This window comes from Oreochromis niloticus, linkage group LG18 (genome assembly GCF_001858045.2).
Source record: "Oreochromis niloticus isolate F11D_XX linkage group LG18, O_niloticus_UMD_NMBU, whole genome shotgun sequence".
NCBI classification, from domain to species: Eukaryota; Metazoa; Chordata; class Actinopteri; order Cichliformes; family Cichlidae; genus Oreochromis; species Oreochromis niloticus.
This window is the reverse complement of record NC_031982.2, coordinates 10,132,708-10,151,149: the sequence shown is the minus strand read 5'-3', so window position 1 is coordinate 10,151,149 and position 18,442 is coordinate 10,132,708. Positions and strand designations below refer to the sequence as shown.

General features: G+C 41.2%; 2 protein-coding genes across 14 annotated transcripts in view; one reads left to right on the top strand and one right to left on the bottom strand.

Moving 5' to 3' along the window:
• The window catches only part of tbl1xr1b (TBL1X/Y related 1b), a 30,089-nt gene extending 22,698 nt beyond the window's left edge, over positions 1-7,391 (bottom strand). Inside the window, exons 1-3 of one of the 9 annotated variants that reach the window (XM_005475995.3) lie at positions 6,699-6,902; positions 5,085-5,151; positions 1,817-1,929 (exon numbers count right to left, since the gene is read on the bottom strand). The gene's annotated coding sequence lies outside the window, so the exon portion shown is untranslated. The other 8 variants (XM_005475993.4, XM_005475994.4, XM_005475992.3 and 5 more) reach the window with 8 other exon arrangements.
• Positions 7,392-8,734: 1,343 nt separating this feature from the next.
• On the top strand, positions 8,735-18,435 carry kcnmb2a (potassium large conductance calcium-activated channel, subfamily M, beta member 2a). 5 transcript variants are annotated; one of them, XM_005475984.4, is made up of 6 exons: positions 13,095-13,182; positions 15,320-15,414; positions 15,763-15,900; positions 16,031-16,201; positions 16,550-16,673; positions 16,897-18,435. In XM_005475984.4, exons 3-6 carry the CDS (start codon positions 15,842-15,844, stop codon positions 17,179-17,181), a joined length of 639 nt encoding a protein of 212 aa, XP_005476041.1. In that variant the 5' UTR covers positions 13,095-13,182; positions 15,320-15,414; positions 15,763-15,841; the 3' UTR covers positions 17,182-18,435. The 5 variants fall into 5 exon arrangements, with proteins under 5 accessions (XP_019203708.1, XP_019203707.1, XP_005476040.1 ...); XM_005475982.4 differs by having other exon boundaries at positions 16,478-16,673; XM_019348163.2 differs by lacking the exons at positions 13,095-13,182; positions 15,320-15,414 and adding an exon at positions 8,735-8,757 and having other exon boundaries at positions 16,478-16,673.
• Positions 18,436-18,442: the final 7 nt, after the last annotated feature.

Below are 18,442 nucleotides of genomic sequence, written 5' to 3'. Positions count from 1 at the left end.
ATCAACAACAACATAAATAGACTGCAAAAACATTAGTTGGTATTCTGGCGCACTAAATCAGTTTTAAAAGAGTCATACAGGCACTGAAAAGGAATCCTTAAATGAAATCATTAAAAAAATTAACTTGCTTGACCTACATCTTGGATATTCAAAAACAGAAGTAGGCAATCGCAAATGTCATTTGATAAATGACGACATCTTGTTCCTCTTTATTTGTGGATGCAGAAACCACTTAGCTCTAGGCAGGGCACCAGTTTCCATTCATTAACCTACAACAGGAAATAATTACCAGCCGCCTTCACGAGGCAGACGGGGTATTTTAGACTGAAACGTCTGGAATAGATGGGCTTTAAATCTCGGCAATAATCCATCGAGTACTTGTGTCTGTCCTCCATATTTGTTCATGCAGAACCTGCACTGTTTAAATGGGACTGTGGAAATAAACAAGGGGACTGGACGAGGGACAGAACGTCTACTGTTTCCACCATGCCAGCCTGCTGAAAAAGTCAACATGTCTCCTGCCACATCCCCGAGGCTCAGATCCAAGACCAACTCAACCAAAAGGGCTGGAATCTGGTACAAGCCCTTCAGCAATCCATAACAAGGTGGTCAGAAAGTCCTGCTGGATACATTTTCTCACAATGAAGCAGTATGACTAGAACTTAGCAAAAAGCCTGAAAGAAATCCCAATCTCCCATAAGCTCCACTGATGGAAACAAAAAATGACAACTAAAAACGCGTTTCAATAAAATATGAACCCCTTGCCACCAGTGTACTACTGTCACAGCACTGCCTTCACCTTAAAATCTCTGTTTGATGGTTATGGCACAAATAAATGTAAGCTGATGCGGCACTCCTGCTGTGTCTGTATGTCTGAATCTGACATCACATCTGCTAGCGACAGCCACTGTTTTGGTGTCACTTCAACCTTTTGATTATTGTAACCCAGGTTGTGCCTCCACAGCTGGGTGCAGAACCTGAGTGTACAATCGTGTCGGTTTTTACCACCAATAGAAGCTCAGTGATTCACAGATTATACAGGAGATGTGTCAACAGTTTAAAATATGAGACTTTGTGGAAATATAACTTCACCAATTTCTTTGCTTCCGTTTTTAAATCCTTCCCATCTTCCCATTTTGGAACTAATGTGGCGTACAGTCTGAGTAGCAACACCTATTGTTCATTTGAAAACTCCAGCGGCTACCCACGTCTTTAAAAGCGAACATAAATAAAGGTTGAATGCAAGTCAGGTCTAAATGGTGAGCAAAGAGTAATGAGTATCTCTTAGGTAACTTCCAAGCTTGTTATGAAATTTTAATTAGCGGCTTAATAGCTCAGAGACATAACTCCCAAAGCTTAAGCATTATAAGTCAGCTGTCTACCCAAAACCCTTTCAGACATACATTTCTTTTGATTAATCTGACAGCATCTGAACATGCTGGCTTCTCGTCTGAATATGAATCATGGTCACTCTTCTGTAAAGACTGTCACGGCAATCTTAATAGTTTAGACCTTTTAACATTTATGCATTGCTTCCAACACAACATGAAGTCACAATAACTGACCGGTGTACGTCTGCCACATGGGCTCCAACAGTAAGATTAAAGGTAGAATAAGTAATTAGAGATTATCTGATGGAAAAAAAAAAAAAAAGATTATGGCACTCATAAATATACACTGATGAGTGTGTAATTAATTTTCTAACAAACTGGGTGCATTCTCATTAACTTAGAATAAATTAATTAATTAATTAATTGATTACTACAGGAAAAATACACATTGGCATCAGTTTGTGGAAGGTGCCATGTTGCTTCACCTTCTTTTATTTTCATCATATCTCCTCCATCACTCCTCTCTCTCCCCTGCCTGATTTCCACCTCATACTCTTTCTTCTCACCTCAAGCTTCATTTCCTAAACTGAAGTCAGGGCTCGAACACAAGAAAACATGTTACAATTGTACATTCAAAGCAAATTAGACATGTGACCTTCCCATCTCTGGAAAACAACAAGAACAGCTGGTTACATGCTAACATTATACCAGCTCATGTCAGACTCAAGGTTCAACATTAAAAAATAAATCAATAAATTAAATACAATTAAATTAAAAACAAAACAAACAAAAAAACAACACACACACACACACACACACACACACACACACACACACTATCCCCCTGGGGAAACACTACTCAAAATGATCAATTGACATTGTCTGAGTCCAACAACATTAGATCCACATCAAAGAAAGTTTCACCACCAACAGCTAACAGCAGCAAAAACAGCAGAGCTTATGGAGAAAACATTAGGACAACTTCATGTTCATTGCTATTATCAAATGCGAGAAAAAAGAAGGACATTTTTGGATGCTGTGTGGATTTTCAAATTAGGGCGCAAAGTAACTACACCTGCAAAAGTGCTTATTTATCTTTGCAGGTTCAGTCACACATAACACTGGGGGGAAGGGGTCCCTCAATAAAAAAGGTGACAACCCACTCCTCCACTCTTAATTATGCAAGGGCCTGATGAGAAGTGGAGGAGACAGTAAAGCCATTTTAAACATAGAAAAACAGACCGAACAGCATGAGGTCAAAAAGGAAGAACCAACAAAGAGAAGGTACTTCCAGCTGCCCCCTTATTTAAAGGGCCTTTCCACAGCTGATTCCAAGCTTAACTCAGAGTTAGGAGTCCACTAACTTTTAACTCTTGAGGCCAAGACTGTGTCCCCTCTTTGTCTTGAACCTGGGATCTTTTGTATGGAAGGCAAACATATTAACCACTACACCAGTACAAATGAGAATAGAGCTGTGATATTAAACCTCAAATGTATTTACCACCCTCTGAAATTTCAATCAGTGATACTGCTTGCAGGTCCCTCAATATCTCACCTCTTGTTTACAAGAAGACTTAGATCCTTCACGTAAATTGCTGGATGTCATTGATATTCCACTGTCTCTGGTTACCACTTCACTGCTTGAAGCTTTGAGTCCCCTTTAGTCTGCATTTCATCTTCAGATAATTCACTCTCTTATTAGCTTCACTAACATCAAACACTATATTGCTAAAGATAAAGTGTGCAGTTAAATATGTGACTTAACATGAAACCGAGCCTGATTAACTGCAGGAATTTAGAGATTAAAAGCATAAAATAACTTCTTATAATAGTTTGGCAGAACGGGTTTACATTTAAAGGCATTAACAAATTATTCATATATTTTATGCTACATGCCACGTTGGTCTCTCTCCAGTTGCTCTGGTTTTCCTTTCAGCCCCAGTTATTCTTTTAAAACTAGACATTCAGCAGGCCAAGCTGATGAAGTTTCAATGACCACCCATCAAATGTTTAAAACAGTTGTACAGGTGTAAAAACACAACATACGAGTCAGCTGTACAAACAAAAAAAGCCTGCAAAGACACTCCCATACTGTAAACCTATCATGACACATGGTATCAATGGTGTTCTGTAAAAGCAGCGGGAGGGTTTATTGAAGTATTCTCTAAATAAATATTTCACATTATTAACAAACATCAACTTTAGTTAAAAAGCCAAATGCCACTGTTTCACCATCCCACTATACTTTCAATGAGATGTAATTACGCATTGAATAGAATGGGTAAAAAAAAAAAAGAAGAAGAAATATAAGCATTTACATCCCAGTGAAGACTTTAGCTAATGAAAAAAGCTGATATAGACATAAAAAAATGTTATGTGCAATCCAAGCATTCTAGGACATTCCTGGTGATATCTATTAAAGCTGGATTATCAACATTTTCTTTCACATTCCCATTACTAGGACCTGTACTACATAAGTACTAAGTTCAACATACCCAGGACATCTCTTCCTTATCTCGGATCACTTACCCAATATCAGAAATCAGGCTACAAGGTCGCATGACGGTGGTTAGCATCTTAATAAGTTAACTCAGGGTTTCCTAATCTAGCTACAAGGACGTTCACATGAAAGGGGCCACACTGGCAGCATGTGACCAACCGCACAGACAGATCAACTGGTAGCAGAACAACTGACTTTACAAAGCAATATTTATAAATTATTTAAATATGAACATATATATATATATAATACAGGCTGAAAGCAACATAGCTGTTGCAGACAACCCAGCTACAGGAGTGCTCTTAAGGGGCAAATTGCTGTATTGAAAGTACTGTATAAATGTGTGTGTAGTTTAAGTGCTTTGATCTAAAGAGTTGCTAAATGTAACTCTTCAAGTGCAGCTTATTTAAAGTAAGGAAGAAAATCTGGAAAAAATACTGACTGTAAAAGTTAAGGGACTTCTCAGTGTTACACCTTCAGGACATGGGATGATCAGAACGACTAAATCATGTTTAAGGTGTAAGACAATTTTTTTCTTTCAACTACACCACTGATGGTGTTTAACAGTCTGAGAGCAAGTAAAGAATAATTATAAAAACAGAATTCAAAAGTAGGCTTGGAGAAAGTGTCAGCTTCACATATTAAGGCAAATCGAACAACAAGGAGAAAAAAAAATGAAGAAGAAAAACATTTTGATTTGATTTTACTTACTAGCAAAATTTTAATTTCAATTTTGTTCTTTGTAAGGTGACCTTGAGTTTCTGAAAGGCACCCTCAAATAAAATGTATTATTATTATTATTATTATTAAAAAAAAAAAAAAAAAAAAAAACTAGCCCTACATATTATCCACAAACCAAGTTCAGAGGGATTTTCAATGAGCGGTGAAACTTTTTTTGTTTGTTTTTACAGAGAACTGATTGGTCAGCATGTAGTGATTTTGTACCTGCCGATATCTTATCTCAAATGTAAACAGGTTATATCTGCAGCATAAGTTGATCGGTGATGTAACCCTGCAAGAGGTGAACCACCTTTGTAATACTGACAAACCCTGGGTTAAACCTGAAATTACCGCAATAAGCCCAAATCCTGCTCCGTACTTTAGACCTCTGGTTAGACCACAGATAAAAGACTACTGTGCTCCTCTTTCGAAGAGTCCCAACACTAGGCATTAGCAATATAATTTTCAACACAGCCAAGAGAAAGACACCGAGCAATAGCTTTTGGGGGGGGGACAACAATAAATAGTGTTACCCATGTGATCGAGATATCCTCAGAGGCGCATCATAGCGCTTTAGTCCTTGGAAACAACTTTCAGCCCCTAGGAGAAGAAAAATACAGACAAATACCCCATTACAAAATCAGTAACTACACTACAGTTCATTAAACATACAAAGGCTGCGTGGTGTGAAATCACTCCTTAAAAGAAAAAACAGTCAACAAAACATATTTTCATATAGTTTACGTTTGATATGAAAAGTCAGACTCATGAGTGGCACTCATTTTACCCCCAGCCCAACTCTCCCCATGTAGTGGAGGTAAATAATCTGCTCCAGCTTTCAGAGAACCAGGCAGGCCCTGCCAAATATTCACGCGGGACACAGTTTCCCTATCAGTGCCATGACAAATTACCCTACTGAGAAGGAACATTTTAGCAACGGCTTGTTAGCAAGTGGATGAGAAGGCAACCTGAGTAAAATGCTCTGAAAGAAGGGGCGTGTCACAAAACAATGAGAGAATCTAGGTCAGCAATGCAAAAAGCTGAATACACCAAATGGATATGTGTGCCATGTCTGGCACCAATCCCTGCAGTACTTCTCTAAAAGAGAAGCATGCCTTTGTACTGTAAAAAGGAAACGAAATACAGAGGTTTCACTGTTGATTCATTGTAATAAAGGCGGCTGCTGCCTAGAATATTAACCAACAATACCTCATTTCTTCATGTGGTATTTTGCATATTAGTACTTTCAAGTGGGCAAATCAGATTTTATTTGGTTACCATTTTAGGCGAAAGGTCGTCTGTCTGACTGGAGCCAAGTTAAATACATTTGTCATCATGTTAAGTCTGCAGGGAGCTAGCGGTGAATGAATGAGTTGAACTTTGGTGTGTGTGACAAGTCACTACCAGCACAGTGTGTGCTCATAAATGACTCAAACTGCACCCAAGTGCCTTTAAGACAACCCTGTTTAAAATAAACTCTCTACTATCAGCACATCTATTAACAGAGTAGCAAAAAATACACTTAAATAGTTTCTGCTGTATTTGTAGGGTAGGGTAGGCTGACAATTGTCCACATGTCATGGGTCACGGGGAGATGCGAATGTGTGAAAGGGCGCTACCGGCCTTAGCATTCCAGATATAATTGTCAAATGAAGGCTAATTACTTGCGTTTCATTCCACTTAACTTCTCCACCAAAAATAATTCACAGTTGTCTAGATGTAATTTCAACGTAGTGTCTAGTGGCACTGTGCACTCATAAAAGCTAATAAACGGTAGCTTATGGCTAACGTGCGAGTTAACATTAGTTTTGCCTCGGCGGCGGCCGTACCCGTCAGTACACATGCCAGCCAGGCAAGGCGGTCTACACTTCATTTAATGCTCCATTTAATGCTCCTCACAAACACTTACCCGGATCTCCCAATCAAATATTTCAAAGTTTTATTAACCCGTGACTTTTTTTTTATTTATACAAAAAAAACCAAAAAAAACAACGCAATTTTCGACAGAGTAAAGTTAGCTTCTCTGAAACTGCATTTCAAACGAATACTGTGAGGTCGTCAGCCCGCTGCCGCTCTGAGCCTTCCAACAAGCTAACTAGCTAACCTAGCATGCTATGCTAACAAGTTAGCTACAATCTCCTACCTACTTGGACAAAAACCTCTCAATTGGCGATATCTTCCACAGCTCTCGTGTTCAAGTCAGACCGTGTCATCTCTTTAACCGACTGCAAGAATGGTGGTTTTCCCACATATATGAACTACGGTAAGGTTATAATATTAAAGCTAAAGGCAGGCGTTGAGAGGCCAGTAACGGCTTCAGACATTAGACACATTGGAGTGACCCCACATGCAAAAATGAGCTCCTGTAACAACTGTTATTTCAAAGCGCCGCGGACTAAAGCTCAATATAAAGATTAACCCGTGACGACGGGAGCCCATTATGTAAAAATATCCCACGTGTGTTCCGTTAAATAAACAAAACTAAAAGCTCATTCGTGTTAGAATAACAGGGTATTTTCTAATTCCGTCCACATGTAATTGAAACACAACCACAGAGCGGTAACTAACCTATTTCTCTCAAAAAAGCCACCAAAAATCACGCCGGGTTTTGCAAAGGCTGAAACGGTCCTCGGGGGTGATTAAAAATAATGTCTTCGCCCGTTTCATACGTTCACGCCAACATGGAGCCGCATTTCCACACTGAAACCGAGGGATAAGATGGGGGGAAATTAGAAGAAAAAAAAAACATACCAAGGCCTCAGCGAGTTTGTCCCGCAGCCAAGCACCAGTCATAACAGTGTCCTCGCCCATCCCCCACTACACCCCATTTTCTCCTGGCGAGTCACCACTAGCCCTGGATTAATGACACCCCACCCCCTATCCTTTGCTCAGTCATTCAGACTGGGAAAGTCAACAACAGCTTACATCATCATTGCAATCTGTGTTTTACACAGATTTATCAGAGGGCTTTTTTTTAGCTGCACACATAATCCATAATCATACTAATTCCGCCCATGTGTACGATGACAATGACAGTCACCCTGTACTGTAATCATTTAAGATTTATAATGACTTTAAAAAACACTGCTAAAAAATCCATCTTCATAATGCAATCTAATGTGTGCTGTATCACAAAGTGAATTGTTTGAATGTCACAAACGAATGCTCCCATTTAAGTCTTACACACCGGGGTGACGACACCAGGTGAGATGTCTATTACACAGTATTTAGTACGGCCTTTGTTACACTGCATTTCCCGGTTACCACTAACAATGGTGTTTGAGTGGAACACTTTTCATTCTCACACGCTTTACGTATTCATAACCCGACCGCCACAACACAGTAATGTGTGGGTAATTACCAGCGACTGGTCATTAGTCACAGCTAAATGGAGTTCTGCCAAAGCTGCCGCATCATCTGTAACCAAATCAGCACTGATAATACAGCAGTAGTGTAGTATTTGCATGTAATCAGAAGGAAGCCGTGTGAAACGGGCATTCATTTGTATCTTATTAGCTGTGTAGCTGAGAGATGGATTTGCCTGTAGCAGATAAAGTATGATAGTGCAGTGCTTTTTTTTTTTTTTACTCCCCAGCCTCTGAGCAGTTTGATCCTCCCACTCAATAATCTCAGAGCTCGTCTTGTCCATTAGAAAATTCCTTTCTAATATCTTATGCCATGCATTCACATGTATGTATGGGTTGATAATATGTAACAAGACTTTTAAGTGCAGAAGATATTAGATTAGAGATGCACTTATATATCAACTGAATACTGATAGCAACAGATAGTGGCCAGATTGACTGGAGCTATTTTCACCTACATTCTTCTTCACAAGAGGTCCCCAGAGCAGAAAGCGATGCACATTTGATTTGGTAGATTTTAACACTGTGTGCCCTTCCTGACACAACCCCTAAGGCAGGGGTCGGCAACCTGCGGCTCCGGAGCCGCATGCGGCTCTTTAGTCCTTATAGTGCGGCTCCGCGTGGTTTGGGCAAATAAATTAGAAGTATTTAGCTGAAGTGTATTTTATTTATGTTAGTTCTTTTTAACTCATAGTTCTAAATTGGAAGATTATTGTGATATTGAAATATAAAAATAAAATTATATTCTATTATTTTTTCATCGCTCAATATGAGCGTCACGCTGGCGGAAGCCGGTATTCCCGCCGAAACGCCGTGCATTTATCGAGACTTTCAACCCCAGGTAGGCCAATTATGGATCTTCGGATCCACATTATGTCAGCAGCTGTTCTCCACCGTGAACTATGTTAAAGACAAACACCGCTCACGCCTGACAGATGATAGCTTACAGTCCTGCGTAAACAGCCCCGATTTGCGGACTCTGTGGTTCAGGAGCAGAAGTCCCATTGTAAACAAATCACGGCAGACCCGACGATGTTTCCATGAGCATGCTTTTCAGCATCTCTTTATTGAGCACTTTTCACACACGGTTGCTGTACGCATACAGTCGGCTGTAGCTTTTCAGCTCACAGCCCGACATACACCACCAACAACACAACAGCACAGATAGCGCAGACGTAAAGGCAGCGAGGCGTGATTGCAGGTGTCGCTCAGGTGCGTCCGCCTCCCCTGCAGCGGCGCTGCAAACCACGCCCCGCCGCACGCATTAACCAGGTAAAACACATATTTAGGCAGAATTTTGCAAATATCCATTTTTCAGCAGCATAGTGCTTTTTTCCAATTATTTTTTAAGAGTCAGGTCAAGGCTCCAACAGCGCAAAGGCGATATAAGGGTGGCGGCTGACAACAGTTTTTGTTTGCTACATGCATCATTTTAGTTCAGGTTGGTGTCTTTCCTTTTGTTATATTTCTTTAAGAGTTCAAAATGTGTTGATTACATAAATATAATTTAATTTTCTCTGTAGCACTTCATGGATTTCATAAGCAGCAGACCTTAGTTGTTCACACAAAGCATAAAGATAAAAAACAATATATACAGTGTTATCTTCATTTTAGATGTCAAAAAGTATTTGCGGCTCCCAGTGTTTTCTTTTGCGTGGAAACCAGGTCCAAATGGCTCTTTGGGTGTAAAAGGTTGCAGACCCCTGCCCTAAGGGGTTTGTGTGTCCTCTCATGATCAAACCAGGGGTTGCTTGCTTGTCAGAGCAATCATACAAACCACTATGCTAAGGAGCCACTATTGGCCAAATAGACTGATATTGATATGTCGGTTGCCAATATTTATCGTTGTGTTATTTATTATTGTGTTGTGTTACTGGGTATGTGGAGGAAAAATGTTAAAAAAACCCCACAATAAATACATTTTTGTTTATCACCTCAAGCTTCTTTATCTTGCAAGGTAATGGAGAGAAAACCTCAAGAGTCAGACGACTATCTACAAGCTAGCACTTGGTGACAGTGGAAAAGAAAAACTCCCTATTAACAGGAAGAAAGCTCCAGCAGAAGGGGTAGGCATTTGTCGTGACTGATCGGTCTTGAGGGGAGGACAAGCAGGAAAACGTATTGTTTCCCTGCAATAAAAATGCAAATATCAGCATCACCCGAGGTACCGGGTGGTGGTTGGTATTGTGGTTAGCACTGCCACTTCACAATATAAGCTTCCAGGTTCAAACCCATTTTCTTCACACCTAAGCAGAATAAAACTGATGGAGGGACAGTATCAGCCCAGAGCTGATGCATCTCCAGTCAAGATGGAGCTCCGTGAGGAAAAACAAAAGGCCACAACACAAAACTTCAAAATCTCACAAAACATGGCATCAGTGCAGTTTGTCTCCATTAGTTAATTTCCGAGTGATTTCCCACGTTCTGCCTCTCGCTGCTCTCTCCTCGAGCCATGAGAAACAGAAATACATGCTCCATCACTCCCACTGTGTGCGGGTGTTTTGGCTGCCAAGTGAAGAAATGTGAAGCAAATTCCTCATCTCCAGTGCCAGCCTTTACGCAATACATGATTCACTCCAGAGGCAAATATTGTGAATCGACTCACCTTTTTCTGCGAGTGTAAATCCTGCTCACCCATTTTCACCTGACCCATGTGCAAATACTCTATACTGTATGTGAATATATAGATATATATACGGTATGTCTGAATGCATGTGTGCAGAAACCCGTGGTTTACAAAGTCTGCTTGTGTTGCGGCTGTTACCCCTTAAAACAGAGTGAGCACAGCTTCCCTCTATAATTGTGAGACTAGAAGGAGTGTGTGTGTGTGTGGGCGGGAAACTAATCTGCAGGACAATAACAAGACCAGGCTTTATCAAGTGCCTTAGCAACTGCAGTATGCCTTTTTCTTTTGTGTCTGTGTTTGTTTGTGTAAGAAAGATCATGAACAGAAGATTAGTGGGTATATTTTAGATAAGGACAATTTTTTGGTGTTTGCAAACCTGTCAGAACAAGCAACGCTTGCTTCTGACCGCTTTCTGAAGAGTTCATTTGCAGAACTTTGAGCAGCTGATGTTAATGTGTACATTGGAGGATCCCAACCTTTAGACTGGAGTCTCATGTTGTCATTTCTTTCAGCGGATGGATGCACAGGTGACACGCCAGTCAGCACATAAATATTAATACCGGGCCCTGAGTCCAAAGATGCTCTGTGTTGACAGCAATTTAAAGACAGGAGTACACAGCTTGGCCCAAAATGCTGCTCCGCGCTGGCTCTCCAAGCCACCTCCCGTGCACCATTAGGGTGATGCATTTTTGTGTGTGAGAAAGTGAGAGAAGAGGGGGAAAAAGGGAGCAAGAGAAGGGACTGCAGCTCAGCTTCACTGCCTGCTCAGCACGAGCTATTTTTAGATCCAGAGAAACAAAGACGCAGAATCGCCTTTCACCCCCCCCATACCCACCCATCCACCCCCCTGTTAGCATGTTATTTCACCTCCAAATGTGGTGCTTGAAGACAGCCTGCACTTTGTAGCTATGTTTAGATATAACCTCAAATAAATACGAACGCCTTTCCATCTGCCCTTGAGCATTTTTTCCCCCTCATCCTGCTATATTTATGCACAAATTTTTCCTGCTGTCTTACTGTACACACAGAAGGGACTATTATTTTTAAGGACCAAATCTAGGGCCAGGGTATAATTACAGCAGCAAGCATGTGAGCTGAGAGGCGGGAACGAGCTCTGTGGTTCTTCTGGGAGATTGTTTTGTGTTACACTGTATAGTGTACACTAATAATCAGCTGGACGATGCAGAGAAAGTAAAGCAGTGAGCAGTGACAGTATCAGATCTTGTGCTATAACTGAAAAGGGCAGACTTTCGCTCAATCGCTCAAAACCAAGCGGGATGAGGAGAGATTGCAGTCAAGATGGCTCATCAGCTGGGGTCAGTGAAGTAAAATCCACCATCTGGTCAGGCTGTTGAGGAAATTACTGTTTAAAGGGAAGTGGTAAAAACAGCTTAAAACCCCTCCCAAAAAACTCTCCAGATTTAATCTGCAAATTGCGTTTGATTTTCAAGGTTTAAAAAAAGCATCTGTAGATTTGTGTACAAAAGCTGTACTCATGGTTATTTGAAATAGTAAAAGCCTTATAAAATACATCACACGTGATTACATCACTCAAGATTTAGAAATTTTGCAGATTAAAATCAAGAATGTTTGCTCTCACTCTTTCTTTCTTGCCATTTTTACTCTTTCTTTATTTTTTAAGTGGATTTAGTTGTCATTTTTGCTTTTAATGAAGAGAACCAGAAGTTTGAAAACCAATAAGATTCCAATAAAATAAGAACCAATAAAAACCAGGGATATCCCAGTGATGTGGTTTGTCTGATTAGCATGATCTTTTCACAAACGTAATAATAAATATATCCCTACAAAAAATAATAAATCACACTTTAACACCTACGTTTCGACCAAAGTGGAGGCGTCACCCCTCGTAATGAATTGAGTTACATGTTCAATCAGTGGATGGAGAGCCACCCACCACCTTTATCTTTTTCCACTTTTTGAGGTTGCAGAGACACCTTGTGGCCACATCTAGACGCAACTTCTTTTTTTTGTCTTGTCACAGCATTTGACTTTGAATTTGCCTAAAGGTCCCGTAAATGGGGCAGCACTATGGTGCAGTGTTTAGCACTGTTGTCTCACAGCAAGGGTTCAAATCCACCATCTGTGTGGTTTTTGCATAACCCGTATCTGTGTGGGTTTTATCTAGGTGCTCCAGCTTCCTCCCACAGTCCAAAGACATGCAATCAGTGGGGCTAGGTTAACTGTGATTCTAATAGGTGTGAATGTGAGTGTGAGTGGTTGTCTGTCTCTGTGTGTTAGCCATGTAACAGAGTGGTGACCTCTCCAGGGTGTAGCCTGCCCCTGACCTGGATAAAGGAATGTAAATGGATGGATCCTGTACATATGTACAACATAAGGCCAGAAGCATTTGAAGTAACTGCTGCGCACAAACATAGTAACAGGCCCAGTCAGAGGTCTGATCATTGTGCTGCCCAGCTCATTTTAAGGCATTGTAAAGGGAACTCAAATTACTGACCCAGGTATGACAGGCATCCTGTTCACTTGGGGGTAAGAGTTTAAATAAGAGGTAGCCAGCTGCTGTCCCCAGGAGCCTGGGCAGCATTTGGAAGAGCTTCTGCTGACAGTTGTACACCAAAGACTGGATTATCACAACAAGCCCCCCACCACGCGTGACAAAAGGTAGGACTTTACAGAATTGACATGTTATCGCTGCGGTTTCAATTCAGCATAAGCTAATTCAAAAGCTGGGGCTTACTTCACTTCGACTGTGAAAAGAAAGAGATTATTACGGACACCGGGGGAGAAACACAGGCCATGTGTGCTTAAAAAAGAACTGGCACACAGCGGAAGGCTGACATTTAGCACAAAACGGAGGATACAAAAGAGTTTGAATCTTTTACAGATCTGGTGCATGTGCTATTTATTTCTAAGCGATCAGATTTAGATGTAGTGCATTGACCTGTTGAATGGAGCACACTGTGATTTTCCTCCTTGAGTGGCCTAATGAATCATACATTTTTTACTCAGCGCTGCAACCTGCACAACTGCTGCAATAATAAATAGCTGATTTAGTTAACATGCAGCTCACTTTCCCCTGCATATTATACAGGATTACTCTGTGGCCCTCGGTAAAGGGCTTTGTTATACTGTTCCTACGTGAGCTGCTGGGGGCAGGACCAGCACTGGGACACATGATGGGAAAGCAATAATCACTGGAAGGACAACGTGAACGTACCTTTATTGTCATTTTGTGCCATTCCACACGTCTTCACTGCCTCCGTTTTGTGCACCTTTGCAATCTTTCTAAATCTCTTTTTTCTCATTTTTTCTTTTTTTTTGTCACTTGTGTTTCTTTTTTGTGGCTCTACAATTACGTGAGCTCCCACGTGCCATCTCACTATCATTCAGTCTCGCTCACGCTCACAAGATTGAAGCGAGGCAGCTGGATGAAACATGAACTAAGGACACACCCGTGAAAACATGAGGGGACGCTGGCTGATCGTATCGGTCTCTGGCTCAGGATGTTCATTAAAATGATAACAGGAAAGTGTGAACAATACATTCCTGCTGCTGTAAGCATTTCCACACCAGCACTCGGTGCTGGAAAATCTCTTCAAGCATGCAAAAACTGTCACCCTGCAGAGCTTCGTGGGGTTGGACAGTATGCAGACTAAGTAGACTTTAAAAAAATAAGCAGAGACATGAAGAAATTCGTGTTTTTCGAAACTGACGACAGGCTCTTTGAACCTCTAACACTATTTCACTGCAGTTTGAGTTATTTCATATAAATAGCACACTTCCACACATCTCTAGAAATGTATTTGAGTTAACATCACTTTTAAATAAACCTCATCAGCTGCATTTTTGGTTAGCCTCACTTATCAGCGAGAACAGTCGAGGCCCATTCCTTATAGGCTGTTGTGCTGCCAAAGTAAATCAAACCTGCACTGAGCACAAGGCTCGGCTGCCAACACGTTTACAGCTTTCAAAGCCTTTAAAATGTTTTGCTTGACAGTTAAGTAGATACATGGAGTTAGGGGGTCTCTCTCTGAAAGTGTGTGTGCGGGTGTCCACGTTTAGCTGAAATCAATACAGTTACGCGCCCAGCTCGAGGCCCTCGAGGGGCAACGGCCGGTGCACGCTTTTACGGAGGAGGGTGGGGGGGCGGCTGGATAAAAGTAATAAGACACAGCGTAAAATTTGTGTGAGTGACTCCCTTTGTTGTGGGGATGCATGCAAATTCGTGTGGAGTGTTTGGAGAGAAGCGCATTTTGTTGATAACATTAATGGTTTCCTTCAGATGTCTTGTGTCACACTGGAGCTGTCTCTCAGCTACATTTCCCCTAAGCAGCTGGGAATGTGATACAACAAGGAAATTACTCATCTAAGAGGAACTTGCTGGCTTGTTTTCTAACTATTCTGGTCCCAGCATTCTGGCAGGGTTGTTATCCCCTCACAAACAAAAAAGAAAAAAAAAAGAAAGAAAAGAAAGAGGCCCTGTTTATTCTGCTTCCATTTTAAGCCTTGAATGAAGCTAATGTTTTCTTTGGAGGGCTGTTGGGGGTAAATAGAAGCTTTTTCTAAATAAATTCCAGCCTGTGGAGGAACTGATTTTTGATTTTCAAATAAAAGCAGCGACAATATGGGAAATTCACCCCAAGTTACAGTGTGCACATGCAGTCTTAATAGTGTTTTAAGAACTTAAAGATGACCAATTACTCCTAATGTCTCAGGTGCTTATTCAATTACATGAAAGCTAATGGTATTATAGAAGCTGTACGTACAGCGGCATTGAATGCTGTATGTTTTCTTGCAGTGGTAGGACCTGTGGAGAAGGCCCATGCAAGGTGTTGCTCTTGTGCCTCAACAGGAGCCAATGACTTTGTGTTGACAGTGTTCAGAAAACAGCCAGTTTTTTCTTTTCACGTGTGCCACGTCAGCATTAACGCCTTTCATCAGTGGCAGTCCGTCATCTTGTAGAATTCTTTGTGTTCAAAATGAGTTGTTTACCTGGCGGGGCGTGCCATATCAAGGGTTCTTACGACCCCAGTGCAACATAATGAGGAACTGTTGTTCGAGGGCTATTTGAAGTAGTCTATACTTTATCCGGAACGTAGTGCGTTTTGACAGCTAATATGCACCAGAGGTAAAGCGTGATTTGCGATTCTCACGTCTTACAAATCTCCCTTGGAACTACCGACTCGGGATTTGTGCTCTGTTTATGATCTTAAAAATAAAACCGGCTGTAATCTTTCACAGGTCTTTCCAGCAGCCTTTCCATTCTGCTTCATCAGACACAGGCGGACGTGCATCACCATCATTGTCGTCGCCAGGAAAGATGTTCTTTGTGGCAGGGGCCAGAAATACAGCAGGATCAGGAAGAGGAAATGAAAGGAGGTAACAGATTCTCATCATTTCAGGCTTGAAAAAGTATGAAATGTCAAGAGGACTTTGATTGCCAAAAGTATTTCAACTATACCTAAAAAAAACCAAAACAACTTAACTCCTTCTCATTTTCCATCATCAGGACAATTTACCAGAAATTTCGAGAGGTAGATATATTGGACAAGAAGAAGACGGTGACCGCTCTGAAGCCCGGAGAAGATCGGGCCATTCTTCTGGGACTTGGGATGATCCTCTCTTCAGTCATGATGTACTTTGTCCTGGGTATCACCATATTGCGGTCCTATGCAGACAGGTACAGGCCTGTTAGTGTTTTGAGGAGGCGGCTCTGATATTTCTTTCAGAAACATGTTTTATTCATCAGATGTGCTTGTTGGCAAACTGTTTCTTTGCTCGTTCAAGCGGGAAAAATGCAAAAATGAATACTTTATGAAAGCAGATCTCCAGGAGCAGATTACACTTTCCAAACTGAGCTCGTTTCATAGCATAAGATCCCAAATGTTGTCTTTCTTTCCTCTTCTTCTTTTTTGTTGTTGTAATAAATTGGATCTTCATTTAAATGTCAACACAGCGTGTGGACAGAGGAGGGTGTGTGTATTGTTCTCAACTCCACGGTCACAGCAGACATGAACTGTTCCTACAGCTGTGGGTCAGACTGCTGGAGGATATCCAGATACCCTTGCCTGCAGGTCTATGTGAGCGTCAATAACACAGGCCGTGTCAGCCGTTTATCTCACAATGAAGAGACCCATGATGCCAGCTCTGAAGTGAGTACGGTGCCAGAGAGAAAATACTGGGAATTACTGAACTGTTTCAAATGTTGACAATGGCTGTCAGATGTTGGCCCGGCGATAGATGCCCAATTCAGAAATGTCAGATAGCGTGTTGTGAAATAAAACAAAAGTAGCTCTGAGTGCCAAAAAACAAATAAGTATGACTGGCTGATTGCCCTCTGGATGACCTCTGTGTCCCTCACTCCTGTCCTTGCAGTGTTTCTACATGCCCAGGTGCCAGAAGGACAGCACAGCCATGCACGCCATGATTTTGAACATTTCCGAGCGACTGAAGGCGAACCAGCAGGTCCCGTGTTACTACGACCCCAGCGAGCAGCAGGAGATGACTCTCTTGATTCGCCTGTACGACCACAGCGCCATCTTCCACTCGCTGCTCTGGCCGTCCTGCATGCTCACAGGAGGGGCCCTAATCATCATGATGGTGAAGCTAACACAGTACCTCTCCAGACTGTGTGAAGAGATAGGGAAGCTCAAGAGGTGAAAAAATAAAAATAAACCAAGAAATTGGTGGTTTTGTGAGCGACGCACGACATAAAAGAATTGCTGGGAACCAAATGAATGTTTTGTGGCATCTCACAAACTGTTCTCTTCAGCTGAGACATTCAGAGCAGCTGATTTTCACCTCAGAGCAAGTTTATAAACTGTCAGCTGTGTAATGGGCTGTTATGAAGAAAGATCTGAGCGCAGTTTGGAAGATGTTAAAGCATCGTAAAAATGTCTGAGAGTACTTGTTTACAAGTGTTACATACCCGACGATAAAGAAACCATATTTGAACCGATGGAGAAAAACATTGCTGTCTGAGCAGAAGTGTCTGTGGCTGATGATGTCGAACAATGTGACAATGCTAGGAAAGCATTTTGATAAACATGTGCTGCTTATTCTTTTGTTCATCAGTTGTCCAGTTTCTTCAGATTTTTTAAGGCTACACTCCACAGCATGCCATGATATGTGAAGTTCTCAGCTAATAGTTTTTTTGTTGACTGTACTGTTTTATGCCTGTCAAACTGTGTTTGGCAAATAAAGACATGGGAGCAAATTATGTGTTTTTATGACAGACTGCTAGTACCAACATGGCAGCGCTGCCAAGTTGTCTGTTCTGTGGTGAATGATTCATAGATGTTATGTGGCCGAACAAACAAATAGAACATTGTTTTGAAAATGTTCATGTACAAGGACTGGACTGAAAACGAGTGAAAAATCAGAGACATCATGACACAGTGTACATGTGCACTGACTCAGCCTACCAGACTAAATAAATTGATTTCGTATTCCAGGATCACAATTTTTCCTGATCACATCTCTATAACAATTTTCTATTTGAAATCAGCATTACATCTTACATTGTGGTAGTTCGCTGGCAGTGTTTGGCTTGTAACTGTAACAAATGATCAATCCCTCAGCATTTTCTTATGGTAGAAAACAAATACAGATGCACCTCTGCTAAATGTTCACAGCTTTTTATAATGAAAGAGAACCTGATTTTTAAAACCTGCATCACAAACACAGGCAGCTGCCTGACTGGATATCCATATGCTTGAATATGACTTCTTCAATTATCAATTTTTCAAAGTTTTAAGCTGCTCACACTCTAATCACTCAGTAATGTTGGGTATTTAATCTATTCCTTTGCTCATTGAATATAGGCTGCTTGTTTTACAGATACTCGAGGAATGTGTGGAAATATAATGCCCTGGGTGGAAGTGTACATATAAAATTAAATAAAATAGTGCTGCAATCGTAC

Bases quoted from the DNA above. Each gene is read 5' to 3' on its own strand.
- kcnmb2a (XM_019348163.2), top strand. From the start codon at position 15,842: ATGTTCTTTGTGGCAGGGGCCAGAAATACAGCAGGATCAGGAAGAGGA. The intron at 15,901-16,030 runs GTAACAGATTCT...TTCCATCATCAG, and splicing joins GGAAGAGGAAATGAAAGGAG to GACAATTTACCAGAAATTTC. The intron at 16,674-16,896 runs GTGAGTACGGTG...CTGTCCTTGCAG, and splicing joins CCCATGATGCCAGCTCTGAA to TGTTTCTACATGCCCAGGTG.